We start from the raw sequence: 15,189 nt of genomic DNA, 5'->3' as shown, positions 1-15,189 counted from the left end.
TTTAGCTGTCTGTATTAACCCTTTGCATCCCTCTGGTGAGGCCTGGCTGTATGGGCTTTCTTTATGTATCTCCTCATGTATTACACTGAAATCAAACAAAATATGAACGGGCGCAGAAATTAAAATATAAAAGACATGATCCCTGATATTGCCCTATAATAGTAGCTGAGTAAGTTTTGACTGAGATGGAGGGCAAGAATTGTTCCAAAATAAAAGTACTCATGAGTTTCTTTTATAAATTGCTTAAATTTTTGCTCTGTTACTTTATCAGTGACGTAAGTTCCAATAGTTTTCCCATATTAGAATTTAAGGCTATATATTATTTCAAGTACCAATTAGAACATTTATTCTTTTTACTGTTTTTAACTTGAAATGAAACTGGTTTGTGTTAACACTCCAGCATCTTACGGAGAGGCATTCACAGCTTTATTAGAGCCAACAAGACCTAGACCTGATAACAAGAATCCCAGAGGCAAACTAAATATACCACATAGATCCACAGTGACAGCATCAAATTGAATAGCAGCTGAGCACAAATAGAAAACATAACAGCCAAGTCATAATATGCACTGCCTGAGAATTTCAGTTGAGGCTTTCAAAAAGGAATTGGATGTTATCTGAAAAGGTTACAGGGAGAAGGTGGAGGAAAGACACTGGATGAATTGCTCATTCAGAGAGCTAGTGCAGACAGACACAGAGCCAAATAGCGTTTCCTGCAGTGACGATTCAGTGAATTCTGAATTGTGTTATCAATCTAATCATGCAGTCAGCTTTTTCTACAAGGAGGCAGCGGCATTGTTTATAATGCAATTTTAAAGTGAAATCAATAAAAGCTCTGCTCACCACAATCAAATATTTTGTGTTTTTTTTTGTGCAGTTTGATTTTTTTTAATTATGGGATTTGAGCTTCACTGACAAGTTCAGCATTTTTTTGTCTATCCATAATTTCCCTTGAAATAATTTGAGTTGCCTTCCTGGTCCACCACAGTCCATCTAGTGCAGGTACACCAGCTATTAGGAAAGGACTTCCACATTTTGGACAAAGCAAGAGTAAAGAAATGGCAATACTGATTCAAGTCAGGATGGCATGAGGCTTGGAATGGAAATTGCATGTGCTGTTCTGAAGTGTCTGCAGTCCTTGTCCTTTGAAGTTGTAGAGATTGAGCATTTGGAAGCTACTGTCAAAGGAGGCTTGGTGAGTTACTGCAATACCTCTTGTAGATGGCACTCACTGCAGCCATTGTATGCTGGTTGTGGAGGGAGTGAATAATTAAGCTGATGATTGTGTTGCCAAGAGTGTTTTGTGCGAATGGTGTTGTTCTTTGTTGTTGGAGTTGCACTCGTCCAGGCAAAGTGAGGAGTATTCCATTACATCTCTGACTTGTGCCTTGTAGATGGTGGACAGACTTTGGGGAGTCAGGAAGTGAGTTACTCGCCACTTATCAGCCCAAGCCTGAATTTTGTTCAGATGTTGCTGCATGTAGAGGTGGGCTGCTTCAGTATGGTTTGGAACTGCAATCATCAGCAGACATCTTCACATCTGACCTTATGATGGAAGGGGGAACATTGAAGCAGCTGAAGGTGATTAGACCTGCAGGTACTCAGAGGAACTGCCCTGGGGCTGAGATATTTAATCTCCAACAACCACAACCATTTTCTTTTGTGCTAGGTATGAGCCCAAATAGGGAAATGATAAGTCGAATGCATGAAGTAGATTTGAAGCACTCATCTTGGGCGAGGGACAGCAAGTTCTGTAGTCATTTTATGTATGTGCGTGTGAAGCAGTTGAAAGAAAAACACTATCCTAGTTAGTGCACAGACTCAGAAGATCCCTTCCCTCCCTTTTGAGAAAACATTCATTCAACTATTTCTTGGAGCCTTTTTAGCTTTTATTTAAATTTTATATGGCAAGTCTTGATTCCAATCAAACACAGGGCACGTAAAATTCAGCACTTCACATTTATAGTACATTACTGTTGTGCATTCAATATGCTTTTGTAATTCGCTCCTGATACACTGACTAAAGGAAATTAATGGCTCAGTTCCTTGTTTTCTCAAATGTCTAAGTTTTCTACACATTAGGGTGTAAGCAAAATGCATTATTAACTTAGAGTAATGACAGGTTAGTTTTGGTGTACTAAGAAGATATTCCATTGAGGTAAGACACAGCAACTCTTTCATTTTCCTTTTGTTCTGATGCTAACTGCATGTTTATAATTTGCAGCGATATTTTAATGCAGGGTACTGAGCTTTCGAGACTGAATTTGATACATTGAGTTTTGATGTGTATTCAGCTGAATCTACTGTATTATATAAGCTTGCTCCACAACTATCTCCTCACGGTTGACTTTTCCCACGTTGTTCCTGTATTGTGTTGAAACCTGACTATAACAAAATAAGCTTTTACTGAAACTATTGCTTTGCTTTTAGATCTCCTTTCTCCTGGTGTGAAGGGTAAGATTTTCAAAGTCCAACGAACCTATAGGCTGTTTGCAGGTATGTAAGAGATTAAAAACGTTTGATGTTTAACTATCAATGCGAAAAGTACTGAAATGTTAAAAAGCGTACTCTTTGGGAGTTAAATTTCAGCAGACTTTGCAGCACTGCTAAATTCAGTATTGCTTGATGCTTTGTTGTTGCCAAATCCTCATGCGTGCATATGGGAGAAGTTACTGTTTAAATCAAAGGAATAATGATTGAATATTTTCCCCCCAAAGGGCGTGAACATTTTAATAGCCTGATGTCTCATCGAGTGTACATTTAGTTCTTAACTACTTTCAGAACTATAACTTATAAGAATGCAATTTACATAGTGAGTAAGAATGAATTTCTTACCTCCCCTCGAGAAGAAAACCACTTTCTGCCTACTTTATGTGAGAAGAATATAGGATGCTTATTTGAAATTTTAAATGGGCAAATGGATTTTGATAGAGGTGTTTGCATAGGAGCGCTGTTATGAAAATCCTAATCGCCTGGAAGACCAGGCTGGAGTTCAATGTAGCATAAAGTTTTTTTAAAAAACCAAAATCGAGCCCTATATTTTGTATGCAAAAGGCATGGCTACTTCAAAATCTGTGTTCATTCCAGGAGTAATGAATACATGCTGCTTAATATTAACCCTTGGCTGACCAGATGCAGAGTTCTTCACATAAGCCTGAGTTTAAAGAGGGTAAATGTTGATGCTTTGCTCCCCACCAGCAGTGTTCGTCTAGAGATTCTTGTTCAACGTTTTTATCTGTTCATCTTGTTTTCTTTGAGTTGGTTTGTCTGCAGAAGATTCAAATACAGCTGCGCTCGTTCCAAATAAGCTAAATACTTTTGCAGGGAGTATTGATGTATTTAAACTTACATTTCCATCATCTACCAATTGTTTGTAAAGTGCTGTAATTTGACATTAGTGTCCTCGTACTGAAGAGCTGGCTCAATGTTTGTTATGTTCCATCCTACTTGTTAGATTCAGTTAATTCAGTCGTTATGATTGTAGATGTTCATGTTGGCTTCCCAGGAAATTAATTTGTCAACATTTTGTAAGGGACCGATTGTTTATAGCCATTGTAGTAATAGCTTGTGTATCCTCAATTAAAATCTCTATAAAGATCATTAGCACTTAGAGAAATTCAAACACCCAATAATTAACATGATATCATATGGTGCTACTTCTTTCACATTTTCAAACATGCATAAACTTTATATAAAAACAATTAATTAAACAAAGCAAGCATAGCTAACTTGAGACTTGTCAAGACTTGAGTATAAATCCAGTCTTTCTCTTTTGGACCAAAGCTAAGCTTTCTAGAATTGCATCGCTCAGGTATTTCAGCTATTCACCAAGGTATGAGATTTCATATGGGAATCCTTCCATTTGTTTTTGGATAAGCTACCCTCAACTTCAAAACCCCATTGGGAATGCCTCAGTTCAGCTTGTGCTTAAGTACAATTGTGCTGAGTGGTTTTTAAAAATCAGGAGTAACCCTAGTTCCCATGGCCTCTACACTCCTCCTCCTCCTGGCTTTGGCTGGCACAGATTGCTTTTTGCCAATGTGACCCCACAGCTGTTTTTTTTTTAAGCCCCTCGCTGATTTTTCTCACTTTTGCCTTTAAGCCGCAACCTAGTTGAATGTCTGTTTCTGGAAGCACGAACACACAGACAAATTAAACCTCCTAACCTCCACAGCAACGTGGTACACTCTGGATACTCCCAAACAGTAATGTAAATCTGCTATTTTTATTCCCTTCAAAGCCCGTGAATTCTGGGACCCACGTGAATAACTTGCATCTCTAATGGAGTTAATGATCCTCTTTAATTATGAAGTTTAATATTTGCAATAGAATATTGCAATTATTTATTCATTATTGAGTCAAAATAAAAATTAAGGTTCTTCTGCTCTATAGCTACGTTTTACCACGTTTTCATCAGTGAAGGACATATATGCTGAAGAATTGATTGCTCCCACTTTTTGTACCTTTTATCAGTATCAAGCGCATCCAAATAATGTGTAGCATTAATCACAATTTTGGAAATACTAAGTGTGTTGAATTGGTTTCAACCTCCCTAATCAAGCACCTTTGTAGTCTTTGAAGGATATCTGAATGAGGCTTGTGGTTTGACTCATGTTGAAACCCATTTCACACTCATCATTAGTCTAGATGGATTAAATATTTCCATGTTGAGTACAATTTAATTACCTTTTTTACTTGAAACAGGAATAATAAAAAGTTTGAGGGATGGTTTAATGGGAAATTAAATGAATGATTAAGTATGTGAGCAGGGGAATTTTTTTTGTCCTTCAAAGAAAAATGTTTTTGCTAGAGGAAGAGATTAATATACTTTAGAAAACTACGCCATTCCAAAAATAACCTGGGTACAGATCAAAGGGATTAAGACTTCATTTATTCTGTGTGCTAGGTTGTACTTAGCATCAGCATAAAAATAGTATTCATTTAAGGTTAATGTGCAAGCTGTTTTGAAACTTTCACATTCTACTTATGGATGTAGTGCTAATAGACACAGTTAACTGCAAACAGCTGAGTCTGGTAGGTACTCTTAGGGTGAGCTGAGGAAATGGCTGACATACCATTGGGATTTGAGCAAGTATTGAAATACCCATTCAAAGTTAACATCTAATAGGTGGGTATACATTTGAGGATTTTTATTTTAGAAAACTGCACTTGCATAGAAGTGCACACTTTTTAAAATATCCTCAAATGTATACCCACCTATTAGATGTTAACTTTGGGTATTCCACACTTACTCAAATCCCAATGGTATGTCAGCATACTTGCATAGAAAGTATGTTACCAAATCAGTCAGTATTGTGTTGCATAATTTAATTTTCATTTTTTTCTTGTCCCATTGCTAATTATTTTCTTTAGTTCTTGGCTTGCAATCTGTCTGATACTCCACTGATGCTGAAATAAATGTCACTAGCTAGTCTAACAAAGACTTCATTCTCAACCCATTGGAGTTAAGAAAAATAAACCGCTAGCCTGTTATCCTTTTTCTAAGTTAGGATTGTGTGAGAATTGAAGGAGAACTTCCAGGTGGTGATATTCCCAGCTCATCTGCTGTCCTTGTCCTTATAGACAGTAGCAGTCGTGGGTTTGGAAGGTACTCATAAGGAGCCTTGGTGAGTTCCTGCAATGCATCTTGAAGGTACTAGTGCTTGGTAATGGAGGGAGGGAAAGAGCCCCTGACCTGTTCGTGTAGCCACAGTATTTATTTGGCAAGTCCAGTGCAATTTTAGTCATTGGTAACCTCAGGTGTTGATGGTGAGGATTCAGCAGTGATAATGCCATTAAATGTAATGGGGCAATGGGTAGATTCTCTTTTACTAGAGATGATTGTATGGCACAAATGTTACTTATCAGTTGTCAGCCTGAGCCTGAATGTTGTCCAAGTCTTGCTGCATTTGGGCATGGACTGCTGCAGGTATCTGAGAAGTCATGAATGGTGCTGACCATTGTGCCATCATTAGTGAACATTCCCATCTCTGACCTTATGGAAGTTAAGTCATTAACTATTCAGCTGAAGATGGTTGGGCCTAGGACACTACCCTGAGGAACTCCTGCAATCATGTCCTGGAGCTGAGATTGACCTCCAACCGCCGCAACCATCTTCCTTTGTGTCAGGTATGACTCCAACCAGCGTAGGATTCCCCCAGCTCCCATTGGCTTCAGTTTTGCTGGGGCTCCCTGATGCAACACTCAGTCAAACGCTACCTGGATGTCGAGGGCAGTCACTCTAACCACTGGAATTCAGCTCTTTTGTTTAAGTTTGAGCCAAGGTTGTAATGAGGTCAGGAGCTGTGAGCCTGGCAAAACCTAAATTGAGTGTCAGTGAGTAGGTTGTTGCTAAGCAGTTGCTGTTCTAAAAGTATTTACACTGTTTGGTTTGTTATAATTTTTACCACATTATTCCTGCAATGGACATTTGAGTTTCACCTGAGGTAAATAAGCAAATGTGACCGTGACTCCATCTGTCGCTGAGGGACGACACGTTTGCTTGACAGGGTGAAATACATGGTATTTACCATAGACCTCTGACTGCTGGGAGTTTAATTTGCTCTAATGTTTCGTTATCTTCAATGGGAGGATGTGTGTTAACGTAAGTACCAGAAACAAATGTCTTCAGGATACTGCACATTTTTTTAAATAAACAATACTTTAGAACCTGCAGTGCTGTAACTTCAAGTAGGTTTTATTTACCCTGTATCGTTTTGCTTTCTACAATAATGACATTTCAAACTTTTTCATATGAGCGGGCCAAGAGCAAATTTTGCTACTCTGGGATCTTTCTTCAAACATAGACATAACACCTGTCTTCACTTCTTTTGAAAAAAAGTGTGTTTTAACTGGTCAAAAGGACGCCATTCTATCCTTGCAAAAATATATTTCTGGCTAATATAAATAAACAATCCAGTAACCTAACAAATACATAAAAAATGTAGCATTGACATCTTGGGATCCCTGGGAATTCCCTGGTGGACACCCAACGTCTAGACACTTACGTTTTGGTTTTCTGTGCACAATCCAATAGAGGAATGCAAACTTTATACTAGATTATGATGACGTGAAGTAAAATTTTATTTGGATACAATTGGAAGTTTAAAGAATATACTGTGACTTTATATTTAAAAAATTATATATACAAAAACATCTAAAACATGTTTGAGTGTATTATGAAATAAATGAAAAATCGTGCAGAGCTAACAACTTCTCCAATTTTAAAATTAAATGGTTACGGGGAATTTAAAATGTTTCTTAATAATTTGGTCAGACTGCTATCATTCTTAAGTTTTCTTCCTGTTCTAAATGGAACCTAGAATCCTAACATTCATAGGGATGAGCTGCTCTATTCTGGGGATCCAGCAGAACAACGGTTGGTATTCATTTTGTCCAAGTTTTTATATGCAAAGTATTCTGTATCATTGAAAGCTTTGTACGTACAATAAAATACCAGACCACTCTACTCAAGTTCAAGCAGGAAACTGGAGCACACTCAAAAATGTAATTTGTTTTCTGTCTAACCTTTTAATACCTGCCAAAGGAAATCAAAAATTTACATTTTAAATTAGTTTCTAGAATGGAGTTTTCTTGTGATTTTGCCACACTAAAACAAATTAAAGCAAACATTGTTTTATACCATAACAAGGTTAAATCTCCCATGCTTTGAGAGACTCTTTGTATTACTGCTTTATCCTTTAGCTGGATGAGTCTGCTGGGGTTGGTTTCCAAGGTGCTAGCAACTGTTAAGGTTTTGATGTCAGCATCCTGTACTTGGGAGTCCAGACAGTGGAGTACATTGCAAAGTTCATCAAACTTACGCAGATCATTACAACACTGAAGCCACTGGATAGTGATCATTTTGTTCCACTTCCCTTTGTCATAAGGCCAACATTAGCACCAATGCTGAGGCATAAATCCGGTAATTCAGCACATTGGGAATCAATCATATCATTCCCAGCACCTATTTAGCTGTCTTGGCATTATCTTGTATAATGGCTGGTTTGTGGAATTTGATGACCCCTTGCAACGCTAAATTAATTATTTAGAGTTTAGTGAATAAAAATTGTTTTTGATACACTTCTGGCTGTATATTGTGTTGAGAGAAATGTTCATTGCTAATTCATTGTGATTTTAGTATTTTCAATGTAGTCTATTGATGTAGTGACTCAATGAAAATTGCAAACGAAACGTAGCTTGCTTACAAATTCATATTTGGAGTGCATATGCATCATTTTTCAGTAATCATATGAAATATATTTTTGTGCCGTTCTTAATTTTTGGCTTTTCCTGGCACACACATGTGATGTTACTGAATTTTCAATTTAAAAAAAAATGTCATTTTTGGGGTTGATTCAATGTTTTTGCAGTTTTATAAGAAAGGATAAAATGTCCTGTAAACTCTCCAAACCACAAAAACAGTTCCCTGCTTTAGTACAGTACTCTCTATCTCAAAGTGCGTCATCTTAAGACACTGGTTGCTATAGCATTGTCATGCCTTTGTAAGTGGGATTGTTGACTTCTGGGGTTAGTCAGTGGTCTGTTTGGTCTTTCGCTGCTGGATAACATTTTTAATCCTTGGTGTTCATGAAAGTAAAATGCTGACATAAGCCAGTCAATGAAACATGTTACCATGTTGTCAGCGCATCTTGCTGAAATTTGATCACACCATCAAACTATCCTTTCCTCTTTTAAATATGTCAGTCAAATTATCTTTCCATTTTATGTCCCCAGCCACCACTTCTTAGCAGGCGTACTACAGTCTAATGCAGCAGTAGTATTAGACATGGCCAACTGTTTTTGGCAGATTTTACATATTTCATCTTTTAAAAAGCTTGACCAAACTTTGTGGGACTGTTCATAAAGTATTACATGTCTGACTTTAAACCTGATAATCCGATAAATTTCTACTATGCATAATAGTTTGTGCATGGATAATGCCAGCACGCTGGCTGCCAATAAGTTCTGAAAAATTGATTAAACCAATTTTAAAAAGATTCATATAGACAGACTGGCAGCAGAACTGTTGAGAATCTGCATAGCTTGACTGTTAGTCGAGGTGAACCCCAAACTAATGTACACACAAGCAGTGCTCCATCTAAGCTGCTCATCCGCACAGCATGGAACAGTCCAAGTGCCGTACACTTCATTTCACGGCTGTACTCATCCTGATGATTAAATGACGTTTACTGCCACTCTAGCCTATGAGCAAAGAACTGGCAGACTCCCCTATGACAGAAGAGAGCCAGATTTGACTGCATTAATCAGGTGGACTTGCAGCCAAAATTCATTTGTGTCCGTTCCTGAAGCCCGAAGCTATGTCAGCACTTATCTTTCTTATGGCCCTGTTGCTGCCTTCCGCTCAAAATGTTCGCTCTGAGCAATGGCTTGGAAGAAGGGCTGTAAGAGGGTGGGTTGGGAAGAGAAGCAATGTTGGAGGCTCAGGAATGGAGAAAGCGTGAGAGAGGTTTAGCAAGGGGGTGTTGAAGCTGAAAGTTAGTGAGTGGATTTTTGGGCCAGTTAATGCTGCATCTGGTTTTGTGGAATTGTTAAAAGAAAGCTGATACCAAACACATTTGACACATTAAAAACACAGGGATATATCTAGGGAATTTGGGAAACATTCTGGATTGCTAACCCAGATCTGGAAATAACGCAAAGGTTCTTGCAAGAATATCTAGTGGGACATTTTAAACCAGGCATACATACACAGTCTCTCTCTTTGTCTCTCTCTGACCTTCATCCTCCAAATTTGCAGAAACACTTACCTCTGCTTAATTGTTTATGTATGGCAAGTACTGAGCTATTTTCCTCACTAATCATAGCAGTTTGTTAAAACAGTCATGCTGAAAATGTTGCCTTTGCCACATCTCTGCAATTCTCTTTTGTATGCATTGTAAGAGACAGCTCACTTTAAAAGTGGTCAATAGGTTTGTTATTTCACAATTAATGGATTTTAATTTAAAAAATTGTAGGTGGAGTCCATCCTATTACTTTTGCAAAAAAACTACCTCTGGCCATTCTCCCTCCTGGAATTCCTTTCTCCCTTTACCACATTGCTCCCTTCTTCCTCAGTTTCCAAATATAGTTTCCTCCTTCAATATTCTGTTAATTTATTCTGACCTCCACCCATCAAATTTGCAGAGACACTTACCTCTGTTTAATGATTGTTGTGTAAAGTAATTACTGAGCTATTCCCCTTATTATTCACAGCAGTTTCAGTTAAGAAAAGTTTCACGCTGAATAAAGTCACCGTTTCCACGTTTTCTATCAATTCCAAATACAAGCCTCCTTACTCCTTTGAATTTGAGTTTATGAAATTGAAATAAAAGATCCTTGTCTTGATCCATGGCTACCAATTTGACATTTGTCAAATGACTAAAATATAAGCTAAATATAAAAGGAAATGCTTCTCCAATAAAATAGTAGTGTAGTCATTATTGCATTGAACTTAAAACCCAGAGACAGTTCAAATGCTACCATAGTAAATTAAAAATTGAATACACTAAAGCTGGTAATTTGTGGGATAGCATGTGCCACCATGCCAATGACTGGGGTTGGTATCCTTTCTTCCGTACCTACGGTACCTTTCTGAAAATGTGGTTTTTTATTTTTACTGGTGGCACACATCCACACCGCCTCAATTGGTGCACATAAAATTCATTTGGCACGTTGGTGGAAAAAATTGAAAGCAACATGCGATACTTTATTAGTTCTTGTGTCAGTTGTGCTGTTGAATTTGTGCGGTAAGGACTTCTTTGAAATAAAATTAAAAACACATTTTACATCAGTTTGGTTCACAATGGGCAAAGCAAAAATCGTCTAGTAGATCATATCATTGGCTTTTTTAGGGAAATTTGCCATGTGCCAATTGGCTACCATGTTTATACTTGCACAACTTTGCAAAAAATACTACGTTGAAGTGCTTTAAGACATCCTGGAAATTTGTCTTATACAAATGTCTTATTTCTTTTAATCCCAGTAATGTTACTTTTTAAATCAAATGCCATCTGATCAGAGTTGGTTGACCCAGCTATAAAAAATCACTCCTAAACTTTTCATTGATCTGTATTACTAAATCTGTACTAAAATCTGCAGTTTCTATTTTTTTCTAAGAACCTGGTGTGGGCCTGCTCTCAAAATACATCTTTCAAAAGACGTCTGAGCCTTTGATTATCTTTGTACCCTTTTAGTTAGGATGTTTCTGTATAACACACAACCACAGTTTCCTTGAAATATAAACATTGACTGGGAGATAAAAGACAGTGTACTTTAATACTGTATAAGGGGCTGTCTTATGGCTGTTTAACTGATATATGACATGCTTTAATGTTACAAGTATACGTTAGGCAACAAGAACAGTTAGTCAAATTAAATAATTATCATAGCATCCAGCTGGTGTACTGATAGAGCTCTTTTCAGCAAACGGGTATATGTATGAATCACAACTATGGCATTTCCGCTTTTGGAAATGAATCATGTGATGTGGCTGCCCTGCCTGCTGTCCATCTGGGGTTGATTTTTGAGGGCGGGGGGTGGGGGTGGTGGAGGGGGGAGAGCAGTGCATAGGTGCTGGTAAACCAAACATGGTATGGCCTGTTCATTCTTTCTATGCAACTTTAGTTTTATTAATTGTTTTAATATAGTTCAACTGTTTACACACTTCTGTTCACCATCTTGAAGCTCATGTTTTGGGCTTGACGAACTAACAAGGTTTTATTTATTCTTATATAAAAAGCAGATCAGTCATGCTCTGCAGGGACAAAGACAGTGGGATTTGTTTATCTACTTAACTATTTGATCAGAAAATGCTTAGGATAATTTTGCTTCTGTCAAAAACTGCACTGAGTAAAATTGTTTCTGAAAGTTATCACATGACTTTCAATTCTAAACAATTTACTTTCAAATAGTTTAATTTTACTTTTTGATTTAAAATCCTAAGATGGTTGGCCCCTTAAATATTCTAGTAATAGGAGAAATTGATAGTTAAATACATTTTCTGGGCTGCCTGAATGCAGCTGGTATTATACTCCAACTTTTCAATAGAAATAATATTTTGTTCTTTATTCTCCCTTGGACAGTTTTGATTTTGTTTTTTCTAGTGGACTTATGCTTAGACCGTTCAGCTACTAAGATTGTTGCTGTACATTACATAGTTTCAATGGGTGCCACACTCTATGTTGGCTTTTATTTCAAGGCTAGTCAGAAGTTGGTCCAATAATAGTGAAACAATTGATGTCAGCCAAGACACCTTCAGGTGGTAAATTTATATCGCATTCCCTTTAAGGGTTTCCAAAATGCAAGGGGGTAGGGTGGACACATGTTCGTGTGTGTGCACATGCACACGTATTCAGAATCAAGAGGCAGTAAAGAAAACTTTGGGGCAGTCTTGTGCAGTTTGCCTATACAGTCACATTTGAAAGGGAGTGACACACTGATTATAAATCAGCATCTAATAATCATGGATTATTATGAACATAGATATGGCAATAGTTTCTTTAAATTTGTATTGTTTTGAAATACCTGATCATTTATGGAATTGTGATCTCTCCAGTTCCATATCTACCACAACAAATTTATAAAATGGAGTTACATAAGGTAAAATTGCAAGTTACTGCTCCAAAATTGGGAGTGGACCATGAATATTTTGATGGAAGCATAGCCTAAATAGGACGAAAGACTGTCACTACTTTGTAATCTTATTATTACAAAAGCAGATGATTCAAGAATCCTAAATCTGTTGTATTAAAATGTATAAAATATTTATGGAAGTGTGAAAACATCAGCTACAGAATATTGACTATTACTGATTGTAGAATGATAGTTTAAATATCATGTTTATTTTCAGTCCCCCACAATGTTGTTTTTTCCTCTTTTCAGTCGTCTATCACCATGGAAATAGTGCAACTGGTGGACATTACACTACAGATGTCTTCCACATTGGTCTGAACGGCTGGCTGCGCATTGATGACCAGATAGTGAAAGTGATCAATCAGTACCAGGTTGTGAAGCCCTCTGCTGAACGTACAGCCTACCTCCTGTACTATCGCCGAGTTGATCTGCTGTGAACTGTCTCTGCTCTGTTGCTCTAGCATCTTGCCTCCCAGAGCACCAACCGTCAGACAAACCCCTTCCCTCCCTCATTGCAACTTTTCAAATCCACTCAGTAACTTCAGATTAAAGTTTAAATGGGGAAAAAACCTGGAGATGTGCACCAGCAGCAAATCTTGTAGATTTATGTCTATATGTGACATCTTTCATTACATTTAACTTCATACACATCAGTTGCTAACATTTTCGCTTTTGATAATAGGTAACATATGAGCCCATATTTCTGGGGGAGGGAAAAGTGTTCCATAGTACTGAATGCTTTGGTGTTTTGATGAGAAAACTTGCGTGTGTGATTACTGGGTGTTGAGTAGCAGTAGGATGCTGACAGTTTTAAAAAAAAAGCTTAATGAAAAAAAACTTAAAACCGCACGTTACAAAATAACATGCAAATCCACATTTGAGATTGAAATATTGAGTCTGCGTAGATGGGTGATTGTAACCTTAATACAGTTACTAAGACTTCTGATTGCAATTATGCTTCTGTGTACACAATTGAAACTTGACATAAAAAAAGATGATTGATATAATTCCATTAACAGTTCAGTCTGGCTTTGTTTACTTTCTGTGATTTTGCTCTCCTTAATTGTTGAAATGGAGCTGTACACAATTTAGTGATATTTATAGAAAATTGAGTTCATCACCCATCAGTTAATAAATTCATTGCAAGCTCTTTAAATAACTGTTTGAGACCTGAATTGGACGCGCATTCGCAATGGTGCAAAGAAGACTGATTTGAGAACAAGTCTATTTAAACTTGGCCTGTATTGGTACCAGGAATTGATGAACTTTCAAATCCCCTCCTACAGTTCTAAGATAGTTACCCATTCAAAAATATTCAGACAACCGCCTTTTTAATTTGTGCAACCTCCGTGGGGCTGTAACAAAAATAAAACACTTCCCTGTGAAATTCTCCTGTACTTTTACGAAATGCTATGTTTTTGTTTGCTAATTGTAACATTCTTACAAACTTGCAGTTAACTGGCAACTCATTCCACTATTGATTGCCACACAGCCCATATATAGATCTCGCCAACTTATTCACATGCCAATGGAATTGGTTGTTTGTTTGGGTCAATTCAATGTTACCACCTGTCCAATAAGCTAGTAATTGTCTCATCAAAAGAGGTCCTCATTATTGCCATATTTTCCACGAGCTAACTGTTGAATTAAAGTGCACCTGCATTTTAACGGACTGACCTTGTATTACTGCCGTAAGAAATTTCATTCGAGCCATTCGGCCGTGTTACATGCTTTTAGTTATTGGTTTTGAGGATGTAGGTTTCTGTTGGGTTGGAGGATAGCTGGTGCTGGGGATTGGTCTCTGTTTCAAAAACCTTTTCCATGTTTGGTTGCCAGGGATTGATAGACAGCTATCTGCAATTTTTGCTTGATGATCTGTTCAGTTCATATATTCAATGGTTTATTTTTCCCAATCTTTTTATCTCTTAACTTGTGCATTCCCTAATTAAAGACTTCCCCAGTACCTTGAAATCCTTTCTTAAATGACCAAACATGGCTGACATTTTAATGTGAGATATTTTCAGAGCTTTTTAAGATCTATACATATGTGGTAACCAAATGATTTGCTTTTAGATTCTGTGAACTTGATCTTGAGTTAATTTGTTGTCTTGCAGAAAAACTACCTTGAATAAAAGTCTATTACTATGAAGTATTGCAATGTGTAATCTATTTACCAAGGAGTTTCCCTTAATATTCTACTCAAATCCTCATTTATGTAATGTGCTTTATTTATCAGCATAATGGCAAAAATAGTTCCATATTTGCACAATAGTTCCATGTTGCTTGCTATTTGAAGATTTAATCCTGCAAATGTTACAATAAATTCAGTTACAACTTTTTTTAACCATTTCTTGGTTAAAGTGTGTGGTTAATATTAAACCTAAAGGTTGACTGTTAAAATTGTTCCTCAGACGTTTAAGTTAGAAAGTAAAAGTAAAATATATTTTAGTTACAAGTAGGCTTACATTAACACTGCAAAGAAGTTACTTTGAAAATTGACTAGTTGCCACAACGGCGCCTGTTTGGCTACACTGAGGGGGAATTTAGCATGGCCAT

The 15,189-nt window shown here is 37.2% G+C and overlaps 1 protein-coding gene across 1 annotated transcript in view; it reads left to right on the top strand.

Annotated features, from left to right (window-relative positions):
• The window catches only part of usp10 (ubiquitin specific peptidase 10), a 69,176-nt gene extending 54,196 nt beyond the window's left edge, over positions 1-14,980 (top strand). Inside the window, exons 13-14 of the mRNA XM_080186733.1 lie at positions 2,431-2,496; positions 12,883-14,980. Coding sequence (XP_080042859.1) covers positions 2,431-2,496; positions 12,883-13,070 — 254 coding nt within the window. The 3' untranslated portion in view covers positions 13,071-14,980. The remainder of the gene's footprint in view (positions 1-2,430; positions 2,497-12,882) is intronic.
• The last annotated feature ends 209 nt before the right edge of the window (positions 14,981-15,189 follow it).

This window comes from Carcharhinus amblyrhynchos, chromosome 4 (assembly GCF_965287045.1).
Source record: "Carcharhinus amblyrhynchos chromosome 4, sCarAmb.v2.hapA, whole genome shotgun sequence".
Classification (NCBI taxonomy): domain Eukaryota; kingdom Metazoa; phylum Chordata; class Chondrichthyes; order Carcharhiniformes; family Carcharhinidae; genus Carcharhinus; species Carcharhinus amblyrhynchos.
The sequence above is the reverse complement of the archived record's forward strand: the minus strand, read 5'-3'. Positions and strand labels throughout refer to the sequence as shown.